The sequence below is a fragment of the Podarcis cretensis genome (genome assembly GCF_951804945.1).
Source record: "Podarcis cretensis genome assembly, chromosome: 17".
Classification (NCBI taxonomy): domain Eukaryota; kingdom Metazoa; phylum Chordata; class Lepidosauria; order Squamata; family Lacertidae; genus Podarcis; species Podarcis cretensis.
In genome coordinates, this window is record NC_137187.1 from 23,431,057 (window position 1) to 23,457,834 (window position 26,778).

The 26,778-nt window shown below is 44.0% G+C and overlaps 1 protein-coding gene across 1 annotated transcript in view; it reads right to left on the reverse strand.

Moving 5' to 3' along the window:
• The window catches only part of LOC307206115 (atrial natriuretic peptide receptor 1-like), a 49,314-nt gene extending 33,903 nt beyond the window's left edge, over nt 1-15,411 (reverse strand). Inside the window, exons 1-7 of the mRNA XM_079958909.1 lie at nt 15,339-15,411; nt 13,236-13,359; nt 8,670-8,774; nt 6,567-6,669; nt 5,630-5,775; nt 3,708-3,780; nt 586-733 (exon numbers count right to left, since the gene is read on the reverse strand). Of these exons, the coding sequence (XP_079815035.1) occupies nt 586-733; nt 3,708-3,780; nt 5,630-5,775; nt 6,567-6,669; nt 8,670-8,774; nt 13,236-13,352 (692 nt within the window). The 5' untranslated portion in view covers nt 13,353-13,359; nt 15,339-15,411. The remainder of the gene's footprint in view (nt 1-585; nt 734-3,707; nt 3,781-5,629; nt 5,776-6,566; nt 6,670-8,669; nt 8,775-13,235; nt 13,360-15,338) is intronic.
• Nucleotides 15,412-26,778: the final 11,367 nt, after the last annotated feature.

Sequence of the window (26,778 nt, forward strand, 5' to 3'; positions counted from 1 at the left end):
GAGAGGTGGCAACAAGCCATAGTTCACCTAGGGTGGATCGACACACAGGAAAAAAACCACTATAAGTAAGTTAGAAAAAAACCGCTATGGAAAATCGCATAGAATTTTTTTTTACTCTCCAGTGCCATCTGGTGTTGCATGCTTATAATGCATTCAAAACACTGTTTTTTGACTAATGTAGTTGAGTCACTAGTGAGCTTAACGGCGGCTGGCCAAACCACGTTGGACAACATGTGCCTTTGTATTTAATATGCAAATAGCAGCAGCTGTGGGGGAACAAAAATTATCAGGGCCACTGCAGCGGGGAGAATTCGATGCTTTCCTCCCCTGAGGAAAACCCCATCGCTGGAAGCATTATTTGCATTGGGAGGAGATCTCCCATTAGCACCAGGGAGAAATTATGAACTTCTCATGACAGCAATTGCTTGGCCACCGTGGGAAACAGGAAGCTGAACTGGGCAGGCCTTTGGTCTGACTCAGCAGCCTCATTATGAAGCTTGATGGAGCCTAGGCTTGACTCAGCATAAGACAGTTTCCCATGTTGCAGTAATAGAATAGAGCGAAAGGACTGCAAATTACACCTACTAGATCCCCGTCTGCGTAAAATAGTTCATCTTGGAAGTGTTGGCAGCTGCTGTACAGGAGCTCAGTGTCGTGAGGCAGCTGGTACTGGAGACGCTGGGTCGAAGTGGCACACTCAGGGTGCTCCCCATTGCAGTCCTTGCCATGTATTCTGATGAAACAGGAAATTAGATGTAGGTTGGTTGTATGCACATTGGTGAGAATACTTGAACATTATTATGATTCCAGGATTAAATCTGCAAATTGTTTGCTCTGCTGGTACCTTTCTAGTACCATTTGAGGAGAGGTCAACAAAAGTGGTTCAAAGACTCTCTCAAGGCAAATCACAAAAGATCACCAGTGTCGAAGCAATGATTCTTCAACATCAACTTTATTGAATTGGCCATGTTGTTTGGATGTCTGATCATCTTCCAAAGCAACTACTCTGTTCCCAACTTAAGGATGGAAAGTGTAATACCAGTGGACAACAAAAGAGGTTTAAAGATACTCTCAAGGCAAATCTTAAAAACTGTTGCATAAACACTGACTACTGGGAAATTCTGGCCTGCAAGTGCTCCAACTGGAGAACAGCCTTTACCAAAGGTGCCATGGGTTTTGAAAACGCTCGAACTCAGGACACAAGGGAAAAACGCGCTAAGAGGAAGGCATGCTTGGGAAACCCTCACCGTGATCAACTCCCATCTGGAAACCTATGTCCCCACTGTGCAAGGACGTGTGGATCCAGAATTGGCCTCCACAGTCACTTACGGACTCACTTTTGAGACCATGATTATGGAAGACAATCTTACTCGGCTACGAGTGATTGCCCAAGAAGAAGAGCACCATTTGAGTGTTTGTTCTCTGCTAGCAGTGTGCCAAAGATTGATGATGAACTGACCCATCGTATAGAAGGGTTTGCATAGTTTTCTGAAACTTTTAAAAGGTTGGCTTACATACACAGTTAACATTCTGAATCATTTGGCTGTCATGCTTTTAATACAGTGAAGATAAGGTATCAGAATTTATTTTATTGCAGCCATCTGGGTTATTCGACACACACACTTTTCAGACTCAACATAATGATGAAACACTTGGCTTTGCATAATTTTTTTTTTTTATAAAAGCCAAGATTAGCTTCTTAATTTCTTTACTGTTTCATCTTTTTGTCTTTCTGCACAGCTCTGTCCGTCGCTACTTCTTCCCTGTCAGATTTGCATATTTATGTCTACGTTTCCAAATATTTTAATTAACAGTGTTATCATCTCTTTTCCCTGTTTATCCTTTCTGAATGCTAAATTTATGCCTCCCAATTTGGGGTGTTTTCTTTTGCTAGATCCATGCTGACAGTAGCACTAACAGTTTTGTCTGGTCTTGTTAGCTTTCAGCAGAACAAGTTCGTTAGCTGGGTCTCTGATGTGTGGAGGGCAGCAAAGTCTCATCAAAACCAAAAAACAAATCCACAAATAATTGAAAAAAGAGGAATCAAATCACGAATGGAAAGTGCTGTTAATATATTACATTAAAACCATAAACTCTTGTATGAAGTACTCGTACTCAAAATGATATATTATGTTTAAAGTTGACACCCCCCCCCCCCCATCAACTTAAGAAAGGCAGGCTACATAGTTGGTTTCAGAGGGCTTCCCAGATGGTATCGAATGCCACTTCTGGCTTAATAAACTAGCAGCTGCTGAAATTTCTTCTCCTGCAAAGGTTTAGGAGTAGGTGATAACTGAAAGCCATCCAAACAGGGGCAGACCTTGGTAATATTTGATGCTCCCCACAGCCCAAAGCTGTTAAGTATAGTAATTTAATTCACTGAAATTGTAAATGCTTGCATGCTTTACTATGTATTGAAATTTGATTGATTGGTAACTGAATTCTAGAGAGTTCTGAAGTAGCTCTCGTGTGATTGGCTAGCGTTGGTCACATGGAGGTATCTAGTGAAAGAAACTCCATTTTATGGGAAGCAAGATGAATTTGTTATAGAATCCACTGTGAACACTGCTAAGTTGAATGGAGTGTTGGAGTGCTTCTTTGCTTGAAGGAAAGGGAGCAAAGATGCAAGAGAAGGTAAAACTGGAAATCTCCCATAGGAGCTGCAAGGCATGGCCTAACTGAGATACAGATGGCTGAGTGCTGAGCTCTGGAAAGGGAGGAAAAATACAGTTGTTTGGAAGTTAAAAGAAGAGACTGTAAGCCCATGCTTGGAGAAGCATGCGACTGTAAATATTATGTTTTAATTCATCTATAAGTTACGGCAAGTAAAGTTGAAGTGTGGACATTGGTTTAATTTCCAAAGAAGGGTGCTAGTCATATATATGATTTGAGCTTCTTAGCTGAGATTTCGCTACCCTCACTTCAAAAAAAGCCACCTTCCCAAAACCGGGTAAGGGAGACACCAGGCTTTGGGAAAGAGGCCTGAGGCTCTGGCACGTTCCTAGAGCCCACCAGCCTCCTTCCCAAAGTTGGGCAAGTGCTAACAAGGCTTTGGGAAGGAGGAAGGAGGGCTCCAGGACCTGTCAGATCCCTCACACCTCCTTCCTGAAGCCCAGCACTTACTAGGCTTGGGAAGGAGGCAGGGCCCCCTTGGCACCTGTGCCCTGTTCGAGGGAATGGGCCCTTTGTCTGATCTCGTAGGGCTTTTCCCTATGTCATTTTCTTGCAGTATAGGGTTAAATTTTACACACTCAATTTCAGTTTGCATTTCTTAGTGCAGAAAGTATTGCTCTCATGTGTAAAGATCTTTCCTATTCTTTCCTATTCTAATTAATACAAGAAACTATTAGGTTTTTATTCATAGCACCATATTTTTCCGTGTAAAAGATGCCTCCATGTATAAGATGCCCCCTATTATTATTATGGGGGGGGGGCTAAATTTAAAGAAAATGAGGGGAGATGGCCCAATGTTGTTGAGCTTCCTAGAGCGCATGCCTACCACAGCTTTTCCCCCACCCACTATTCATGTATAGGACGACCCCAGTTTTTTGACATGATTTTTGAGTCAAAAAACCTCTTCTAATGCACGGAAAAATACGGTATTTATTGTAACTGGCTTTAGTATTTCTGCTGTGTGTGTTTAAGTTGCTTTGAGTCATTTCTATGAGATGATAATGATGATACTAATGATACTAATACTTACAGACCTTGTTTGATGCAGCTGAAGTCTATGATCCAGCTTTCATCCCAAAACATTTTTTGCTTTTGGTACTGGAACCACTAAAGAAAGCATGAAAGGGCAAATTCATCCCTAGGCTCTTCATCATAAGATCTTCATCATATGATCTCAGGGCGGTTCACAGAATAAAATACAGGATAAAAGCATGAAAACAGCAAAACAATCCCCCCCCCACCTTCCCACAGACACATTTAAAAGGCTGTACAATATTAATCAGCCCAAGACCTGGTTGAAGAGGAATGTTTTCACCTGGCGACTAAAGATGTGTAATGAAGGCGCCAGGTGAACCTCCCTGGGGAGAGCATTCAGAAAAAGGGGGGCCACCACAGAAAAGGCCCATTCTCATGTTGACACCCTTTGGACCTCACATGAAGGAGGAACACAAAGAAGGGCCTCAGAGCATGAAGGCAGAGTCTGTGACAGTTTACTGTTGGGAAACTGTGTACGTGCAGCTACTCACACAGAGTCAATTAAGGTTTGGCAGACAGCCAGAAGGCAATCTGAAGGAGTAAGTCTGCTTGGTGATAACAGAGGCATGGAGACAGCTCCCTGATTGGTCAAGCGCTCTCAAGGGAGTGATAATTAATGGTCTACTAACTGGAATGTGTTAGTTCAGAGTTCAGAGTTTCAGAGTTCTGTGTGTCAGTGTAGGAGTTGTGAGTCGTGTATGAGAGAGCAAGCTAAAGATCCGTGTTCTGTTCCTGTAAATAGTCCACTGTATATAATTAACACCTAACTACAAGTTCCTGGTTCCTGCTTCGTCTATCCTGTCTGCAGCCAAGTCGCCAATTGCTTCCGTGGATTCTGTGTTTACTCTGCTAGGTCTGACTAAGGTCCTGCAACTAGTCAGAAAGTTGCGAAACACCAAATAGGTTTTACCAATATTTACATGGGGAGAGGCGGTCCTTAATGGCTTGAAGGATACCTGAAGGATACCTGAAGGAGCGTCTCCACCCATATCGTTCAGCCCAGACACTGAGTTCCAGCTCTGAGGGACTTCTGGCAGTTCCCTCCCTGTGAGAAGGGAGGTTACAGGGAACCAGGCAGAGGGCTTTCTCGGTTGTGGTGCCCGCCCTCTGGAATGCCCTCCCATCAGATGTCAAGGAAATAAACAACTATCTGACATCTGAAGGCAGCCCCATTTAGAGAAGTTTTTAATGCTTGATGTTTTATCGTGTTTTTAATATTCTGTTGGGAGCCGCCCAGAGTGGCTGAGGAAACCCAGCCAGATGGGTGGGGTATAAATAAATTGTTGTTGTACATACTACCGTACTTAATATTTCAGAAATCTATAAGCAGAGACTTAGACTGGTTTCTCTTGAATTCCTGACATTGGTAAAATTCCCACAACAGGTTATTGCACCATTGGTGCTTCACATAATCATCATCATTTTGAGTTGGGGGGGGGGCAAAAGAAACATTTACTTTTTATCCTTCCTCCCCCATACTGTTTATCTGAAAGACTGAGCAAACTGAGAGTCAGTTCTCTTCAGTTATCTCCTACCAGCTAGAAAAAAATGCCTACAGACAGAATCTGAGGCAAACATTATCCATGCCGAGTCCCCTTCTGCAACTTCACAAAGCAGAGAGACAGTTTGCGTTGCAAACACAACAGAGAAGGAAGTGTCCTCAGCTGTCAGACAATCTCCTAGGAGGCACACTCAAGAGGTAACAACTGCCTATTTTGGAATGCGTCTCCCCAGGTGAGGCAGAGCTAGCGATGGCTGCTTCTCATCCAGGTACACCCAAGAGGGCAGCAAAGAAGTAGAACTTGTGTTTATGCTGCGTTGCATTATAAAATGAAGATTAAGTAAGAGGGACCAGACAAGGGAGAGGGGAAAGCATGGAGGAGAGCAGCTGAGTGGCGGTGAAGTTCTACTTAACGCGTACCACGACTGTCAGAAAAAAGCCGGTGCAGACCAGACATATTGGTAAGGCAATTGCGATCCTGATGTCTGTTGCCAACGGACATTCACCACAGTCAGCCGGGCATGTGGAACAGCCCTCGTCATCCTCACAGATGTCATCCCCACAGACTGAGCACAAAGAGAAAGAGGTTTCAGAATTAATAATACAATGGCACAGCACCAGGATATTCCTTTGTGGCTAAGCGTGATCAAAGGGAAGAGGGTCCCTCCTCGGCCCAGTATACCTGAAGGAGCGTCTCCACCCCCATCATTCAGTCTGGACTCTGAGGTCCAGCACCGAGGGCCTTCTGGCGGTTCCTTCACTGTGAGAAGTGAAGCTAAAGGAAACTAGGCAGAGGGCCTTCTCGATAGTGGCGCCTGCCTTGTGGAACGCCCTCCCATCAGATGTCAAGGAAATAAACAACTATCTGACTTTTAGAAGACATCTGAAGGCAGCCCTGTTTAGGGAAGTTTTTAAGGTTTGATGTTTTATAGTGGTTTTAATATTCTGTTGGGATCTGCCCAGAGTGGCTGGGAAAACCCAGCCGGATGGGCAGTGTATAAATAATAAATTATTATTATTACCCTCTTTAAAAACAGGACTTCAATCAAAATGTGTCTTTACTGACAGATGTCCGAGGCTCTTCAGTCAAGAGGGGAAGTTGTCCTCCCAACATCCAGCATGACTTGTGCTGCCTGAAACCAATGGTTCTGGCATTGGCGATCAACCCCATGACACAATGAATCTTTTGTACAATTGTCATTCTTTGCACGAGCAATGACAAGGAAGATTCCCAGTGATGTGGGAAATGATGCATTAAATTCTAATGAATGTTCAGGTCCTTCCGGTCTTCCTAGCAGCAGAAGCGCAAGCATTCTCTGAACATTTCACTCACCACCTCCACTGTTTTGTAGCATACCTACTGCCGGGAGGACCATGGTTTGGGCTTCCAAAGCAGCCTGCATTCTCCCAACCCTGATGTGTGCAATGAGAGAGGTCATGCCCACATGCACCAGGACTACCTGCAAGGCAAGCAAGATGGAGGAAGAGAAAGAGAAGAACGGCAACCCAATGAGATCAGTGAGAACCATTCTAGTCCAGATTGTCACTGGCCACCCAGATGCCTCTGCAGTCTCCCGAGGAGGGCTGTGGAGATGGTCACCTTCCCCCTGTTAGTCCTCAGCATTTGTTATCTGCAGTGATAGTGTTTCACTCATAGAATCAAAGAATCATAGAGTTGGAAGGGACCATTTGGGTTATCAAGTCCAACCCCTGGCAATACAGGGATCTCAGCTAAAGCATCCATTACAGATGGCTATCCAACCTCTGCTTCCAAACATTGACTCTCCTTTCTTGGAGGTTTTTAAGAGAGGTTGGGTGGCCACAACCTCTCAAGAGAGACTGTTCGCTGTCAAACCGCTCCTACTGTCAGACAGTCCTTCCTGATGTTTAGTCGGAATCTCCTTTCTGGAAACTTGAAGCCATTGGTTTGAGTCCTACCCTCCAGAGCTTGCTCCATTCTCCATGTGACAACCCTTTTAGATATTTGAAGATGGCTATCATATCTCATGGGATGCGGGTGGCGCTGTGGGTTAAACCACAGAGCCTAGGACTTGCCGATCAGAAGGTCGGCGGTTCGAATCCCCGTGACAGGGTGAGCTCCCATTGCTCGGTCCCTGTTCCTGCCAACCTAGCAGTTTGAAAGCACATCAAAGTGCAAGTAGATAAATAGGTACCGCTCCATTGGGAAGGTAAACTGCGTTTCTGTGCGCTGCTCTGGTTCGCCAGAAGCGGCTTAGTCATGTTGGCCACATGACCTGGAAGCTGTACGCCGGCTTCCTCGGCCAATAAAGAGAGATGAGCGCCGCAACCCCAGAGTCGGTAATAACTGGACCTAATGGTCAGGGGTCCCTTTACCTTTACCTATCATATCTCATCTCAGTCTCTCTTTTCCAGGCTAAACATACCAAACTTCTTCAACTTATGTTCCTCATAAGGCTTGGTTTCCAGAACCTTGATCGTCTCCTTCTGCACACAACCAGCTTATCAATTTCCTTCCTAAATTGCAGCACCCAGAACTGGACACAGTATTCCAGACACGCTATGTAGATTCGACTGATCTATCATAGCTAATAGCCTACTCTCTTCGAATTTGTCGAATTTCCTTTTAAGCTAGAGGCTATCACCACATCTTGAGTCATGTATTCTGAATGCTGTGTGAAGAAATATTGAATAACTAAATGAACCTGGATCTAGCTAAGTGAAAGGGGGAGCCCTTTTCTTGAACATTTTCAGCAACATCACAGTGCCCTATTCCACTGTGCTTTTTAATAATTCCTGTGAAAGGACTTTAAAGAGTTCGCTAATTCAGAAAGCCACTGCCCACATTAAGTCAAGCTGCCCTAATAGCTGCATGATGTACACTGAGGATGGGGAATTTGTGAACCTACAGATGTTTTTGGACTCTATATCCCATCATACCAAACCACTGACCATGCTAACTAGAGATGATGGGATTTGGAGCCCAACAACATCTGGAAATCTACAGGTTCTCCATTATATAAATATATATATATATATTAAAATTGCTACATCAAACCCAGAGTCAACTTAGGTGGGGGGTTTTTAACCCCATGTTGTTCCATACTCACAATACTAGGCTGATACTTGGTCATTTTTACTTTAGATGTAATGAATACTCATTCAATGCAACAATTGCTTAAAGGTAGCCTGGAGCTCTTGAGACATAAATGTGGTCAGTTCTTCTTGGTGCAACGATTAAAAAAGAGAGGGCATAATGTCCTGAGCAGCTGCTAAGCTAGCCAAATTCCCACTGTGGCCTACCGAGGCCAGATGTTTTTGACTACAACTCCCATCAGCTGCAACCAGCACAGGAGTTGTAGTCCAAGCTATCTGGAGGGCACCAGGCTGGCAAAGGGGAATAATAGATAATTCAGGCTTTTGCCCAGCAGTCCAAAAGAGAGTGAAACAGAGTCCGTGAGGAGGATTAAACCTTATTTACCTTGGCAGTCCAGTTTCTCTGTGTCATTTTGCCCGCAGTAGACTTGGTGTGGGTGAATATTTGGCCATCGTCTGGGATCCATGGTCCACAAATGCCACCTTTCCCCTTTTGTCAAGCAGATTAAATTAAACAATACAGCTTCAGAGTCATGTAAATATTCTTTTAGAAGTTCATGTAACAGTAAACTTTAGTTGGAAATGAATTTAAATGTCACATTCTCTGCTTAAGAAAGGGGAATATATAATCAGCCTTAGTGCAATTCTGGATAACGCCCCGATAACTTAAAGTGAATTATGCAGTTAGGCTTCATTTTTTCAGCCCATTTGGGTACATTTAGCATTCTTGCATGTCAGATGAAATGTTTTAAGTACCTGCCATTTTTATTTGTAATTTCTTGTGATTTCCAATTTTGCATCTCACTTAACCTCCAGGACCATGAGTTTCAGTGCTCTTGAAAGCTTAAATTATTTTAGTTTTAGTATTGCCAGTTGATGTATATCTCAACTTTACAGAATGCAAAAAGCTGTTTACAAAATACGAAAACATCATACCAAGACATAAGAATACTTCATAAGAGGAGTAGCCAAGGGGTATTCTCCAGATGTTTTGGACTACAATTCCCATCATCCCCTGTCAGTATGGCCAATGGACAGAGATGATGGGAGCTGTTGTCCTCAATATCTCTAGAGGGTACCATATTGGCTATCCCTGATTTAAAACACAGTACAATAATATCAAACATCAACTGGCCCCATAGCCCTCTAGAATAAAAACACTTCAGCTAGCCTCCTGAAGGATAAAGGAGAAGAGACATAGCAAGCTTCCCTTAGGAGAAGTTCTAGACAGTGGGTACCACTACACAGAAAGTCCTTCTCCTCAAAACCACCAGCCTAAGTTTGGATAAGCCATGGCAATGTCTCCCAGCATGAGCAAATCATATGGAAAAGGTGGCAAATAGGGATCTACTGTACAGTTGTTATTACATAAGCTATCCTACACCCAGGTCATTTTGGGCTTTAAAGGTTACTGAATTGAAGTTAGACCACATGGTTGCAAAATCAAGTTATCTTAGAATTCCCCATTCAAATTGCCCATGAATATTTCAAAGTTTCAAATTCAAAAGCCACCCCCCCCCTCCGGATGGCTCAATGGAAAAGTTAGAATGTCATGGTCAGAACTAAAATTTTGGTAAGCTTCTGTTCCGCCCTGACATTTTAAACATGACATTTTAGCTCAATGGTGAGAGACTCTTTTATCCCCCAGAAAGCTCTCTATGGGTCATCCGTTGACAGCCTTAGATTGTTTTGCTTGCAGAACTGCAACTCCATCAGCCCCAATGGCTAGGGATCATGGGAGTTGTAGTTCAGAAACATCTGGATGGCCAAAGTTTTCCCACCCCTGCTCTGTTTGAAGGGCTGCCTGGTCCAAGTCTACAGGGGTGGACCTTGGCAATATGCCACCCTGTGGAAGGCCATTTGATGCCCTCTCCTCAGCCCTCGTGGCTCCAGCTTAAGCCAGGCTTTGGGAAGGAGGTGAAAGGCTCTGGCAGAATCCTAGAGCCCTCCTCCTAAAGTCCAGTAAACACTTGGTCAGCTTTGGGAAGGAGGCAGAAAGACTCTATCACACTGTCAGAGCCCTCACACCTCCTTCCTGAAGCTGAGCAAGTGCTTTGAGAAGGCATCCTCCTTGGCTGTGCACCTGGTGCAACCACACCACTTGCACTGCCTTAAATCTGCCCCTGAAGTCTAATTAAAACATACAGAACCAGAAGAAGAAAGAACAGGGACTTGGACAGCAGACTAAGCAGTTACAGAGGCCACCTCATCTCAGTCTTCGTCAATACGATAAGCTGCATTGTATTTTTAAATAATATGCAGTGATTATTTCTGAATTTGCCTCTGCACCTACAAATTAATTTAGCAGATGAAAAATCCATGCAAATCTGTGTTACCCTTTGTTCTCTTTTTTGATGATGTGTAAATGGCCATCTTTGCGGTGGTAGCTCCTCTAGATTTCCTTCAGTAAAAGGCGTATAAGAAGGGAATTTTGCCCATATACTTCCTTTACAGAGGATTCTCTGCAGCTTATTTTCTTTGATGTTTAACATGTTCTGACAGCTCTTCCACAGATTTTTGTGTGGGGTGGGGACAAAGTCTATTTTGAGTAAGTATTTTCAAAGATTCTCATTTCCCAGCCAGCTGTAACCAACAAGGATTATGTTCACTATATTGTGCTAAAATATACAACACAAAAGACTTAAGGTTTTAGCGGGGGTGGGGGGGTAGGGGAAGGATGGCTTATTTCTGGTGGCTAATGTCAGATAGCCCCATGTACTTCTCTCCATTTGTGTTATACCAAAATGCAGATTGCTCCTGCAAGCAAAGGTAAAAGTATGAAAGGAAAGAATCGTGCAAAAGACACCAGGGTGTATAAATAGCTCGTACTTAGCCGAACAGAGTTATCTCAATATAAGAGTGTTCCGTATCACAAAGCCACATTCCTCTTAGCCTTCATATTCAGTTCCATCTAAGCAGGGAAGCATAAAATATCTGCACCAAAATGAAACTTTAATAACCGATGGCTAGAACGGTGTCCTTTTGGTTAACTCGCAAAAAACCTTCCCATCCTCAGAACGAAAAGCAGGAAGAGCCGGAAAAGCCTGTTCACAAAGAATAACTTTCCCCCTTTTCTTTCTAAAGAAGACGGAGAAAAGGGCTTTGCATTTATATAGCACATTTCAAGTGCTCAAAGCAGCCAGGGATCAGAAGAGTGCAGTGGATCCTCATATTACCATTTCCCTATTGCAGGGAGTAGTCTAGCATGGAGAGTGTAGTAGGGACATCCCTCAGATCAGATAACCATAAGATCACAAGAACATGAGATGAGTCTGCTATATCTAGTCCAGCACCCTGGACTAGTGGCCAATAAGATGCTCTTGTGAAGCCCACTGCCAGGGATTGGACTCAAGAAGGTGAGATTGGAGGAGGAATAGTGGGGGTCACCCCCCTTCTCCTGATGCTGCAGGAGAAGAGGAATGCAGCCTTGATTTATAGCAGGAGTTTGAGGAAAGTCACAGCTCAGAGATAGATGAACAGAAAAGTTGGGCAGTGTTAGAAGAAGGAGGCGAAGGAGGAGACAGAAGCAGGGCAGCCCGCTGACACGTCATCACTGGAGAGTATTTCTGACCCCCCTTCTCCCAGAACTCGGCGTTCGTTAAGAGTGCAAGAACAAAGGAATCAGAGACATTTGACCACAAGCGGCCACCATTAGGGCAGATGCTGTTGCTAGGAAGGAGGGAGGAGGGACTCAGTTGGAGTGACACCATTGTTAGGGCTTGTCGCGTTCTCTTGTCTCTCGCTGTTATGATTGAATAAAACTCATTAAAAGAACTCTACCATGTTTCTCTGCTCTTGCTGCGACTGGGGGAGGAATAGCTTTCCCGAAGCCTTGACACCCGCAAGCAGGACATGAGTGCAACAGCACTCTCTGCACCTATGATTCCCAGAAACTGGTGTTCAGGGGCACACTGAACTGACAGCGGAGGCAGAACATAGCCATTGTGGTTAGTAACTGTTAGAATTCCTGCTTGATGATTGCAGTCATAAGATTGTTGTCTTTCACATGACAGTATATTTTTTGACTCCACAGAGTGGGATGTGATGGAGACAGGATGTTTGTGTTACTGTCTTCCGTGAAATGGGATTATTGTCCTTTGTTCATTTTCTCTTTGCTGTCTGATGCTAGAGAAAGAGGGAGCCGTGTTGCAGTGCTCCGTGTGTGTTTATATGTAAATAAAGTAGATTAGCCAAAATGCTGAGTTGCTGGGGTTCTGTCACGCAAGCTGCAAAGATTCTGCGAATCCCTAAGTGTGCCGATGTCTGTTGGCATTGGTCACTGTGATGTTCGGGATGAAGAAAGCTTTAGAAGCTCCTGAATTATCGACCAGGAGGGAGGGAACATGCCAGTTGGGCATGTGTCTCTGCCAGGGTCCTACTCGAGTGTAGGCTGAACTCCTGACAGGAACCACTGATGGCACTGCCTGCCATGAATAGGTCCAGTCATAGGTGCCAACTCCTAGAGGCCGATGTCCTTTCAGCGCTCCCCCCCCCCCAATAAAATATTTGAGGAGGCAAAGGCCCCAAAGTTGATGGGCATTGCCAGTCAAATGGTGTGTCTTGTGATTGATTATATGGGCAGGGCTTACCTTGTGTCCCCCCCATTTTTTATTATTCAAGTTGACACCCCCGTGTCCAATCTTCTTTTAAAGCCATCCCAGTTGGTGGTCATCACTGCTTCCATAGCTGAGCTGAGATTTGAATTGAGGGGCTTCCTGGCTTACAGCTCCCACTTTTATAACACAGTGCTAGGCATGTTCTCCTCGTTAGAGATGCATGTTCCTGGTGCCTCTCAGCCATAGCCCACAGAGGGAAAAGGAAAGAACCACTGAGCAAATTTCTAGCCCTGCTCTATGCCTCCATTAAACGGTGTTTCCCGGGACCTAATGCCTATCAGTTTCCCCAGGCTAGGCAATGCGGCCATGTCAAGAGCCTTGATGTTTGTACTAACCATGAAGGCCAACGGGCAAGAGTGAATGTTCGCATGATGGACACAGCAGTTCTCTCCATTTGCATCTTTCCAGTTGGAAGGGCACTCCTGTTCCTCACAGAATGTTTTGGCAGCCATTGCATCACTTAAACAAAAAGAAAAAAAGAATCCAGAGACAAAACTTACTTTGAAATCAATTTTGATACGATGCGATGCGATACGATATGATATGATACAATACGATAATCTTTATTGTCATTGTCCCATACAGAACAACGAAATTGAAAAAATCTACATCAAACATTCAAAAACCAGCAAGCCTGCTATCCCAGCTATCCCCACCTGGTTAGCCCCCTAAAAACTCTGATACCCCATTTTTAGATACAATATACTCCCATACAGACTCCTTACAATGCATTTAAAACCAAAATCGCATTTGGGTAGAAACTGTTTCTCAGGCGGCTAGTCCTAGTCTTTATAACCCTGTACCTTCTTCCAGAAGGAAGAAGCTGAAAGAGATCATTTCCAGGGTGCACACTATCCTGCGCTATCTCTGCAGCTTTCTTATGACCCCTGGAAGCGTAGATTTGATCCGAGGTGGGAAGAGTGCACCCAATTTTTCTCTACAGTCTTTACAACCCTGGACAGCATTGTTTTTCCCCTGACCGTGCAGCTCCCAAACCACACACACAGACCATAAGTTAATACACTCTCAACAGTACAATGGTAAAATGCCATCAACAGGTCCTTTGAGAGATTGTTTTTCCGGAGGATTCGACATGTAGACATCTTGGTAGGGCCGGCCCACTCATGAGGCAAGGGGAGGAGGTCGCCTCAGGTGGCGGCCTCCCATGCCACAACTCACCACTGTGGCTGCCTCCTCCACACCCGCCCACACCCTTTGCCATTGCCTGCAATTTTCTCCTTTGTGCCCACTGCAAAGGAGGCGGTGGGTGGTGGAAGAGGAAGTGGCCAGGCAGTGAGTTGTGGCAGGGGGCAGCTGCAGAGGCAGAAGTGGGCAGAGGCAGCCAGGCAGGGTGGTAGGCATTTTTGGTTTTGCCAGAAGCAGTACAATGTCTTGGGCCGGCCCTGCATCTTGGTGTTAGTATAGTAAGGAAGACCATAATTTCCAAATCCCCCTAAAGACAAGCAAATCAAGAGCAGTCAAATCTGGTCTCTGTCACTTTCACACAGCTTCACCCACAAACCTGCCGTTTCTGCATCAATCCTGTGATTTCTTGGGGGAATCTGTGCAAAAAAAAAATCTGCATATTATTTAAAGACCATTTAAAATATATTCTCTCTCCAAATCCACATTCCTATAGGATTTTGATATTTAATTATTTCGTGCTGAGAACTGTAGTGGAATATTCAGGAGGTGTGAAAGCCAGTGGCTACCTGAGACCTCGGCCCCTTGTCTCTTGGCTCGGCCCTGACTTACGAGCCAAAAGATGGAAGAAGCATGCTAGGAAGTAATATCAACCAGATGTTCTTTAAGGGATAAGAAGGATGCCTACCTATCACAGTGAAAGGAGAGTAAGACAATATTTCTTTGATCATAACAGGGAAGAGTCTCCCCAATTTTAATCAAGTTAAAAACAACAACACTGTGATTTAAGTATTAAATTTGGGGGGAAATGTCATTCCAATCTAATTCACACCAGACTGCGATATTGCCCAATCCTTTATTTGGAGGTGAAAAAAAATAATTCAATAACTTCTGTTTTTATATATCTTGGGGGGGGGACTCCTGAATTAATCTGAGGGGAGCTTCTCTTTCCAGCACCTGCTATGGCAGAATATTGGAGAAAAGCTTACTAGTACTTATGTTCAGCTACAGGTGAAGTTCAAGAAGATAAATTTTCAGAGGTGTGCTTTTGTCCCCTCATGTATGTGAACTATAATGAAAACATACTGAGTCCCCCAGTGACCCAGATGTCTCACTGAGTGGTAGCATTTACAAAAAGTGCAGATTGTTAATATAGTCTGCAACAATCAGAGGTTGCTGAACCTGTATGAAAGAATTGCAGGTGTGTCAAGGCTGTTTTGTTGTACAGGTTTGTCAATGTTTGTCAAATCTTGAAGAGGAGTATAGCTGGGACCACCTTGCATTCAATGACTCACCTGTGGGAAAGGATCCCATTTTCCACAGAATAGTGGTAAAAGTTGTCGGAAGCAATGACTGCGTAGATTACATCAAAGGATTCCCCGCTTATGACCTTTTCTGGGGGCCTCTGGACCCAAGCCATCTCCAGGCCTGAAGAAATAAAAGCCAGCTCAACACTTCATAGCCAAAACCAACCAACCAACCAACCAAACGGCACTATGCAAATGATATTGGCCTAAACAGGTTATTTTGTGCATGTAACTAATAAAGCAGGATTTGAAGGTCTGTCACATAGATGATGGAGCATTTTTTTTTTTTAATCTGTTGCTCCAGAGCTCGGATACAGAACCAATGGTCTTCCAGAATTTTCCGGCCAAACTCCCATCATCCCTGATCAGTGGCTGTACTGGTTGGGGCTTCTGGGAGTTGGCACGGAGCTGGTCTGATTTTGTCCAATGGCTTCAAGACAAAAGGCATTTCACATGCAAGCTCCTGTACATTTAGTTACACATAATAGATCATAAAGGTAAAAGGTAAAGGTACCCCTGCCCGTACGGGCCAGTCTTGACAGACTCTGGGGTTGTGCACCCATCTCACTTAAGAGGCCAGGGGCCAGCGCTGTCCGGAGACACTTCCGGGTCACGTGGCCAGCGTGACATCGCTGCTCTGGTGAGCCAGAGCCGCACACGGAAACGCCGTTTACCTTCCCGCTGGTAAGCGGTCCCTATTTATCTACTTGCACCCGGAGGTGCTTTCGAACTGCTAGGTTGGCAGGCGCTGGGACCGAGCAGCGGGAGCGCACCCCGCCGCAGGGATTCGAACCGCCGACCTTTCGATCGGCAAGTCCTAGGCGCTGAGGCTTTAACCCACAGCGCCACCTGCGTCCCTTAATAGATCATAACCATGCTGTAAATCAGAGGTCACCAACCTATGGCCTGGGGGCCAGATAAGGCCCAAGGGACTTGTTTATCCGGCCTGCGGTGATGCCCGCTGCCTCCTACCGCCCACTCTTACTGGCTCAGCACAGCACGGGGACCCACTTCCAGGTCGGAGGCGCACTGGAAATAGCTTGCGCGCATGCACACAGGCTCCTCTGACCCGGATGTGCACTGGAAATCGCATGTGCATGCGCATACGGGCGGGTGTTCCCCTGCCCTCTGGTCTGCCATGCAATCATTGCTTGAGACACCGGCCCTCGGCAAGGGAAACTTGGAGACCCCTGCTGTAAATCTTTTCTTTGTGTTCGGATCACCTTGGCTGAATTTTCCTTGGAATACTTGAACTCCAGGCAAACATTCCCCCCCCCCCGACGTTCTTGTGAGCGTGCTGGTTACTTTCCTCCATTTAAATTGCCTGGAAATAGATGTTACTGCTGACTCATGGATTTGCAGTCAGATACAAGTTTGGAGATGCATTAGGAACCCTCTTGATTACTTCCATTTCTTTCCAGTCTACTGCATTACCAAGAGGCTATATCTTGCGAAAACAAGAGGTGAACTCACCACCACAATCCAGCATGTTATACTCATCTGGTTTCTCCAGGGGCCAGCAGTCATAATCAGTGTTATCCAAATCATGCCACCCATCCACGAAAACAACCTGCCACAGAGAAAGACAGAAAGCCATACATAAAGAAATGGGACTTCTTTCAATTTCCTATTTGCTGTTCTGGGAAATGAATCCACTAAAGACACAGATAATCAGCTGTCTTTAGAGATTCAGTGTCAGGATGCTGTCAGCGGCTCCTGGCTGGTTGCCCAGGAAAGTATAAAGACAAGGAAAAGTTTCTTACCGTCTTTTTTTATTTCAATCTTTACAAAGAGAGGCTATAGAACCCAGCCTCTTGGATAAAGGCACTGTCCCGAGTCAATCTCCACCCCCTGTCTTTCTCACTTCTTCTTTCATCATTCTCATCATCTCTTCTACAGGTGCTGCTACATGCCCTCTGTCTTTGAGCTCTTTGCTCTCCTACTTTTAAGGCTCGCTGGGTTCTGGGAGATGGTGGGTCTGGAATGCTTTCTAATGATAGTGTGTCAGCCAGGTGTTGTTCTGGCTTTCTCATGATTTCCCAGCTTTCCTCCTCATCTGCCTCTGAGCTGTGACCTCCTTCAAACCCCTGTTGTAAATCTATACTGTCTTCCTCTTCCTCCTTCCTGAAAGGGTCAGGATGGGGAGGTGGTCTTCACCATTCAGCTCAACTTATCTCCACAAGCTACGTGGTCTTCAGGTACAAGCCAGGCTAATTCCCTGGTAGCAACAAGGTAGACAGGGAGAGAACCATGGGGTGAATAGTGGGCAAATACTTCACACAGGAGAAAGGCAGACAAAACACACAATGTGATTTTTACAACAACAAAGTTTCTGCTGCTGTTGATGATGCCCTTATTTTCGGTTCACACCCAAGTGCCAAACTGTGAATGTGAGAAGATCCTGTGGAGATATGGTCTCAGTGCAGTAGCAACCCATTCTCCTTTGACTCCATCTATTTTTGTTGACGTTGACTGTGGGGGATACTGAATGAATCTCTCCACAGTTTTCCTCCTCTACTTTTTTTGGGCAGCCCTGAGCTGAATGTGAGAGATGAAGAACCACCAGCACAAGAGGTGGGGCAATGTCAAGGATCGTGCTGAGGAGGGCTGCACTGAGTAGGAATGGTGGGAGACTTCCCTTTTCCCTGCTTCTAAGCAGGATCCTGAATCTTCCCAGGAGCAGTGGGACAGTATAGATTTGGAACAGTGGTTTGCAGAGGGACATAGTTCAGAAGACAGAAGTTGGGAAATACTGGTTGGGGAACAGCTAGAAGAAGCTGCACTGGGAGAGAGAGAGTTAACAAATTCACTGTCTCTAGGATTGGAACTGCCCAAAAAGGATGTTTGACTGTTTTTGTATGCCACTACAGCGGCAAGACTTTTATTAACCAAAAACTGGAAACTGCAAGAAATACCAACAATAGAAGAAGGGCAGATGAAGATGTTGGACTTTTTGGAGCTGGCCGACTTGACTGGAAGAATCTGTGACCAGAAAGAGGAGAAGATACAAGAGGACTGGAAGAAATTTAAAGAATATTTAGCTAAATATTGTGATATAAGATAAATATAAAATTCTTGGAACTAATAAATAGGCTTACGGGTAGAATAAGAAGATGTTAGAGTAAATATTAAGGATTAAAATATTAATAAAGGGGAAGAGGCTAGTAAATGAAAGGAGTCAATATTATTAGAAATATGAATTTGGAGAACTGTTATACAAGTGACATAATGAAATTCAGTTAGAGGGGACTTGAGGAAGTCAGTTATCAATGTAATGAGAATTAGGTATTTGAAGAAACAATTTTGTGTGTGTTTAGTTTATTGTAGTGTGATGTGTTTTTCCTTATTGTGTGTTTTGTTATGTTTGTTTTTGTGATAAATGTGGAAAATCAATAAAAAAAATTTGGTAAAAAACCAAAAACAAATTCACTGTCTCTGGAAAGCATTCATCCACTCAGCCCAAGGTCAAGAAGAGCTGATAAGGTGGCAGCACAGAAAGCACAGTGGTTACAGAACAAGGTTACAAGATGCGGTAGTGATGTGAGTGATTAGGTAGGAAGTGGGTGGAACCCTTAATTGGGAGCATCGCCATTCCTAGGAAAGAGATTCTTTGTTCTCTCGCTGTGATCATTAAAATCTCTAGCTGGTAAGAGACTCCTTCACTTTGTTCTGTTTATCTACTGCCAGCTGTGTGTGTGTGTGTGTGTGTGTGTGTGTGTGTGTGTGTGTGGAGCTGAGTCCATGAAGCCTGACAGGCAAGACCAGATCAGCACCCAGAGTGTCTTAAGCACCCATGCATATTCTGTGCCCTGGACCTCCCCAGCTAAGGAAGGCCCGCATCTGAGAGTTAAGTCTTTATGGACCAAAGAAGTGTGTACAACTCCCATGGTGTTCTGGATGCACACGCATTTAGCCACTTGGCAGCTGTTCCCCTCGGATTTGCACCCTGCAAGGTAGTTGCAGCAACAGTGAGACCGCATTGCAAGCTTCTGTAACCTCCCCTGGTGAGTTGCATGCTTGCAACCTCTCCTGCACAGAGATCATCACTACACTTCCCGCTTCAAGCCCCTACTAATTCTAGGAGACAGCAGGGCAAGGGAAGGTGGAGAGTTTACTGACTCGTCTGTCGCCCACACAGCTTCTTCTTCATCTGCCACATCCTGTGTGCCTCTCTTCTGTCCTGGACTCCGCTGACTCTTCCTCCTCTCACTGCCCTGGCTCCTGCTTTGTGGGTAGTGTAACTCATGCAACACGTTTTTTATTAATATACACAGAACAATAATTATACATACTTTATCAACCTTCTGAGAAAAATACAAAACATTAAACAAAGCCACAAAGACTTGCAAACTACCCAGCCTAAAATGAACTTATTATGTCTGGTTTCAATAGATTTTTCAAATGCTTAACTCAGTCTTCTAGATAAGTTCATGAAGGTACCAACAAAAGGTAAGTTCGGTGATATTCACAATACCGAGAGATGCTAGTAGAGTTGTAGATCGATGTTAATAGACAGGGTACCGGCGTTTTGCACCTGTTTTGCCCTGGCAGTCCAAGTAATCAAAAGGTTGCTGTTCGCCCCCGATGAGGCCCTTTAACTGGGGCTTGCAGGTAGCACACTCCCAATATAGTTTTCCGGGCTTCTTCAATGGTCTAATCTCAAAGTCTTGATACGTATATTGATATTCAGTCTTATAGAGAATACAGTGGTACCTCGGGATAAGTACTTAATTCGTTCCGGAGGTCCATTCTTAACCTGAAGCACCACTTTAGCTAATGGGGCCTCCTGCTGCTGCCACACCGCCGGAGCACAATTTCTGTTCTCATCCTGAAGCAAAGTTCTTAACCCGAGGTACTATTTCTGGGTTAGTGGAGTATGTAACCTGAAGCGTATGTAACCTGAAGCGTATGTACCACTGTACTCTTTCTTGGCTTAAGCTTAAGAAACTGATTTGCTTTGTGGGTGGCACCAAACCCCATAAATCACTGGTCTCTTGGGTCACTCCCCTGGTCCCCTGCCTCCATCCCACCCTCTTTGGAGTCTTGCTAGTCCCTGACACCCTATGGACCTCCATGCAAAGTTATCAACATGGCCCTTGAATGCATAACACTGGCGTTAACTGCCTTGAGTTTGTCATGTCGATTAATGAACCAATTGCAACAAATATTAACAGAATTTCAGGCAAAGGGATTCCCTGATCATTTTTTCATGAAAAGAGCTCTTTGCTCAGCCCACCATTGTTAAACTTGCATTTTTCTCATCTGTCACGCAGTACAGCTGCTTTTTCTGTAAATAGGCTATGGGTTTTTCTGCCTTTGCCCTTAATTAAACGCCACCTCCATTTCACACAGCGCAAGGTTGTTCCATAGCCTACAAATATGTATGAATATTGAGAATGGTAGAATCCCAGGATCTGTTCCTCTCTTCAGACATGAACATTTGTATGCTGCAGAAGAGCATCGAAAGTAGAAGGGGGCATTATTAGAGGATTCTCTAATGTGAGGGGAGGAAATGAAGTTGTGAAAATGCAGAAGATGATGTGTAAAGAATAGGAAACATTGAAGATATGTTGTGTTCAAATGTTGACTTGCCATGGACAAATTTGACGATATTTGGAATTCATTTTTAGAAACACCATATTAGGTTAAGTATGGCTGCCATATTTCAGAAAGGAAAATCCAGACACAAAAGCTTTTTTGGGTGTGTGCAAAATCTCCAAAAAAAGAGAAGTTTTTGAGCTTTTTTTTTTTAAAGGTAATTCGCAACAACAATGCCATACTTGTCATATGCCTGGGTTTCCACAGACATTTTAACCGATTCTCATGATGCTATTTTCAGCAGACGAATCCAGGATATGGCAGCCCTTGGATAAGGTCTGGTTAACTACAATACCCCCCTTTTTATTCTGCTTGGTTTTCTACATGGGTACTATTTCTTCTTGCTTCTTTTTTGTGTGTCTTATTTTACTCTGTGCACTTGTAATTTTGTACTTTATATTACACACACACACACACACACACACACACACACACACACACGAATAAAAGAGATTCTTACATTGCAATATCTTCACTTCAATGGAAGGACGCAAATTATATATGGGCAACAGTTTTCTGTTATCTATTGAGACTGTCGCTGCCACTATCACCCCCCCCCCCATACAAACAGACCTACAGATACTTTGGGTTTGTTCACGATTTATTAACTTATTGCTGTTTCATTTTTTTAATTGACTATTATTATTATTTTTTATTAAGCAACCTTTTTAATGTAAGAAAGCTTTTCTTTACTATCACCTGTACTGCAATCCAACCAAAATCACGTCCCTCCCTTACCCCTCCAGGCCCATTTATTTCAGATGGAGAGAATTCGTTGAATGCTTAACTCTCATTGCAGCCGGCGAGACTTAATCAGGGTTTCAGCTGGCTCGCACCCATAAATCATTTTTACTGCTGTCATTCTCATAGTTACTTCTGTTTCACCTTTCTGCTGCAAAGCGGCTTGTACAACCTGGATAAAGTTTGTCAATGGGACATTATCCGTATTATGGATGCATGTTGTGTGTCTCGGCCGCAATAAACCTTCTGCTTCTGCAATTATCCTCAGCGACCCGTAACAAGATCTAAAATAATGTTTACCTACCAGTAAGCTGAGGAGGATTTGGAGCTCAGGGCCGAAGGATGTGACTGCACTCATAGTCTCTCTAAACAGGTATTGAAGCAAGCAGATGTCTGGCGCTGAATGAATTGTGTTTCCTCGTACAGGTGCTCTACAGTTGCCAGGGCTCCATCTCCTCCTCCTGGCCCCCCATCACCACGCAGTAGATCCCCTTGCATGCAGTGACAACATTATGGAAAGTGTTCCAGGTACATGACTCATGCAAGGAAACACAGAGGCTTGCCTAGGGTTCTCCCCCCCCCCCCCCCCGTGATCACACACACAAACACACAGTTTCCTGCTAATTGCCGAGGGAAGAGTAATGATAAGGTGACACACACACACACACACACTGCCCATAACTCTTAGTCCACAGGCTTCCCCTTTTCAATTTCTTTGAAATAGTGTTTCTTGCTGCAACAAGGTGAGGAAATTAGGTGAGGAAATTAGGGGGTCATGCACCGTTGTTGTTGTTGTTGTTGTTCGTTTTTTGGGTTGCTTGATGCCAAAAAGAAATCTCAGAGCGACTTAACAATGCAGTAAATTGCCAACAAGTAAAAGCAGTAAGTTTAAAGCAGGCAGAGAGAGAGAGAGAGAGAGAGAGAGAGAGAGAGAGAGAGAGAGAGAGAGATGCAAAATACAAAAATGAAACTCCGAAGTAGAGTCAACAACATTTCTATTCCCACGCATATATTAAGAGACTAGCAATTTTCAGGCTGTAGGACAGATATTAATTAGCAAATAGAGTTATGCCAGTTTAAGCCCCTGGGACTAATTTAGGGCTTGGTTAAAATGCCAGATATGACTGAAATTAGAGATGGCTGGATCAGTCTATTTCTGTCTGTGTCAGTTTTGCATTTGTTCATTCGTAAGTCAGTTCTGCCCTGTTTCTGCATTAATCTGCAATTATACATTTTTTTTTTTTAAAGCCACATGGAAATATGTAATTAAATGCATAAAAAGCACAAACATTTTCTTTCGGAACATGTATTTCTAAATGATTTTATCCTAAAATATACAATGGGTATAGGGCAGTATATAAATTCACTAAATAAATGAAGTATTTGGGCGTGTTTTCAGAGCTGTGAACTGCATCACAACGTTTGGAGAGGTGAGAAATCTGATGGATAATGGCACATTCATTCTGAAGATGCAGATCAGGTGAGTTTGCAGAGCAACTGGCAAAGAACGATTTCCTTGAGCATCTCTAGTTAAAATGCCATTTTGTTTCTGCTCCAGCTTATGCAGCGTTCATTCACAAGATACTCACCATCCTTGTGCTAAAACGATGAAGGTAAAGGACCGCTGGCAGTTAAGTCCAGTTGAAGGTGACTGTGGTGTTGTGGCACTCATTTCGCTTTACAGGCCGAGTGAGCCGGCGTTTGTCCGCATACAGTTTTTCCGGGTCATGTGGCCAGCATGACTAAGCCGCTTCTGGTGAAACCAGAGCAGCGCACGGAAACGCCGTTTACCTTCCTGCCAGAGCGGTACCTATTTATCTACTTGCACTGGCATGCTTTTGAACTGCTAGGTTGGCAGGAGCTGGGACAGAGCAACGGGAGCTCACCCTGTCACGCAGATTCGAACCACCAATCTTCTGATAGGCAAGCCCAAGAGGCTCAGTGGTTTAGACCACAGTGCCACCCACGCCCTTTGTGCTAGCTGCTTCAAATTACTTAAGTGTTGGCCATGAGGATGATAGCTCCTTTGTGCACCCCAGTAAGTCTCATTTCAATGCTACAGTAAAATTCCACCTAGTTCTACTTCCCTAGAACTTTGGCTACAGCTGCTGCTCAAACACAGGTCTGAGGACACTTAAGTTTTCTAGGCCAAAGCAAGGACAGAATGTAGCCTTGGAGAGATGCTAGGCACATTGCATTCATCATCACCCTTTGATGTGCATCAGCGCAAAGTGGCACCTCCTGATCATCTCAAACTCATTTATCAAAATGGGAGACAGGAAACATGCTTGGATAATCAGAATCCAGGCAGATTAAGTTGATGGATTATGCCGAAATGGCAAAAAAATGACCAGAAGAATCAGAAATCAGGAAGGCCAATTTTTTAATAAGGAATGGGGAAGATTTATCTTAAGAACCACTGTAAACAGCCAAAATCATTAGTAGGATTGGAATAACACTTGTAGTTTAATGTTGAATTTTGGATATAATGGAGATGTAAAAGATTTGGATTATTATAAAAGATGCAGGAGGAAATGGTTAACAATGGGACACACAAAGGGAAGGAGGGAAGTTCGGGAGATCCTTTGGAATCTTGTTTTTATGTTGGTTGTTGGATAATTGACTGTAAAACTCTAAACTGAAAACTAAATAAATGATAAAAAAAACTAATTTGGTGTTTTTGCAAGCAGGTATCTAGATCCCTGGTGATGTCTAATAGCTGTGAGTTTAGACCAGAAATGCCCAGCTTCTGTATCTACTGGAATCACTTTATTATTCAGACATTCACATAGGCTGGAACATTGTATCCCTCTCACAAATTGAGAGGCTTTATAACAACAGTGACCTTGTAGATATTGAGCATATACACTCAGCTGCATGTGATTACTGACTGGAAGGAGCTACAGAATCAGTGGGACACGGGTGGCACTATGGCCTAAAACAGTGGTGTCCAAAAAATTTTCAAAGAGGGCTAGATTTGTGAAGTGAAGGGCCATGAGGGCTGATCAAAGTTGTTGACCTTTGACTGAAATTGTTGATTGAAGTTGTTGAACAGACTTTGGACATGCCCGGTCTAAACCACTGAGGCTCTTGGACTTGCTGATCAGAAGGTTGGTGGTTTGAATCCCCATGACAGGATGAGCTCTCATTGCTTTGTCCCAGCTCCTGCCAACCTAGCAGTTCGAAAGCATACCAGTGCAAGTAGATAAATAGGTACTGCTGCGGCAGGAAGGTCAACGGCGTTTTTGTGTACTCTGGCACTCCTCACGGTCCTCCATGCGCCAGTAGCAGTTTAGTCATGCTGGCCACATGACCTGGAAAACTGTCTGTGGACAAACGCCAGCCCCCTTGGCCTGAAGCGAGTTGAACTCTGCATCCCATAGTCGTCTTTGACTGGACTTAACCATCATGGGGTCCTTTACCATATTTATTTTACAGAATCAGTCCAATACCTGAAACGTTTCTTCAAGGGGAAGATTGGCAGCGGTGTGGTTTATTATGGTCAGAACAAGCATTGTGCTTGAGAATTCCCCACTGCCTTCCCTCCTGCCACAGGCCAATTCCAGTGCTGAGACAGGCTTGTTTATGCCACAGTTTTCTGTTACATCTGAACCAGGAAACTATGGTTCAATATTGGACTATTAAACCAGGTTCTGATACCAGGACTTGATTTTATAGCAACTTTTCTCTCTTTCTCTTCCCCTTCTCCTCTCGCTAGATTATTTATTTAATATACTATTAAAACTGTTATTTAAAAAAATAAAAGAAATCCAGGACCACAGTTTGCAGCAATACATTATGCATGCAATAAAACCAAATCCACAGAACACATGAGGAAATACCAACATGGGGGACGGGGGACAGACAAATTGGGAAAGTGGCGTAAGGAGAAATCAAACATCCCTCTGTCCGAAAGCTGCAACTCTAGTCCAACTGGAGCTTCCCCACAGCTGCTTGTGGTTTTGGAAAAAGATCCCCTCCCTTCTCTTTTGGTCCTGAAGCTCAAAACATAAATGGCTAAGCAGACCAGGATGCTTGTTATCTCACCATGCAAGCACATCACCTACTCATTCTTCTTTCTACCCCAACCCTTTATCGTTTTCATCCAGCTTTTTTAAAAAATCCATCCTCTGTTCACCTAGTTTGTAGCTACTCGAGGGTACAAAAAGCTGCTGGGTCAAGAGGATGCTTAGCAAAACCTATTTGTCAAGAATTTTCAGCCCTCACATCACATACTGTGTTGCTATAAAATATTTATTTTAGCAATTTCGCTTTGCACATCAAGCCCTGTCTTCGCTGTACATTCAGATATGGGAATCTTTGTTGCCTTACTGTCTAACTCAGGAAAAGCTGAATGTCTGACGAATGCATTGTTCTTTTGCTTCCATCTAGTGGTCTGGACTAAAACAGCACAATCCTGTTTTAAAGAATGAAATCCAAACATCAGTGCTGTATCAGAAGCTATAAACCCAGCCTGGGAATGAGCAGTAGTCAAGAAGCAGATTGAACACAGGGGAAATGAATGTGATCTTAAATGGATCTCTGTCTTCAGAGTGTCTGCATTTAGAATTTTCTACCCTAAAGAGAGAGGGAGGGAGTGTGTGTGTGTTTAGTACAGTCATACCTTAGATCAGGAACACCTTGCAAGATGAATGTTTTGGCTCCCAAACGCCGCAAACCCAGAAGTGAGTGTTCCGGTTTGCAAATGTTATTTGGAACCCAAACATCCAGCAGGGTTTCCAATTGGCTTCTGGAGCTTCCTGCAGCCAATCAGAAGCCGTGCCTTGGTTTCTGAACATTTTGAAAGTCGAACGGACTTCTGGAACGGATTCCATTCGACTTCCGAGGTACCACTGTATACAGTATACAGTAATTGCAGAAGACGTACAAGACACATACTAAGAAACAAAAAAGAAGGAAAGGAAAAACAACCCCTGGCCCCAGTATCAGTTCAGAGTCACAGAGGTGCTTCTGCCATTCTTCAACCTGGATGGAATATCATGTCAAAGATGGTTGTGACTGGAAGATAGTTGGCATGTGCTTTTTGTTAAATGTTCCTGCATTTTCCCTAATGCCAGTTCAGTGCATG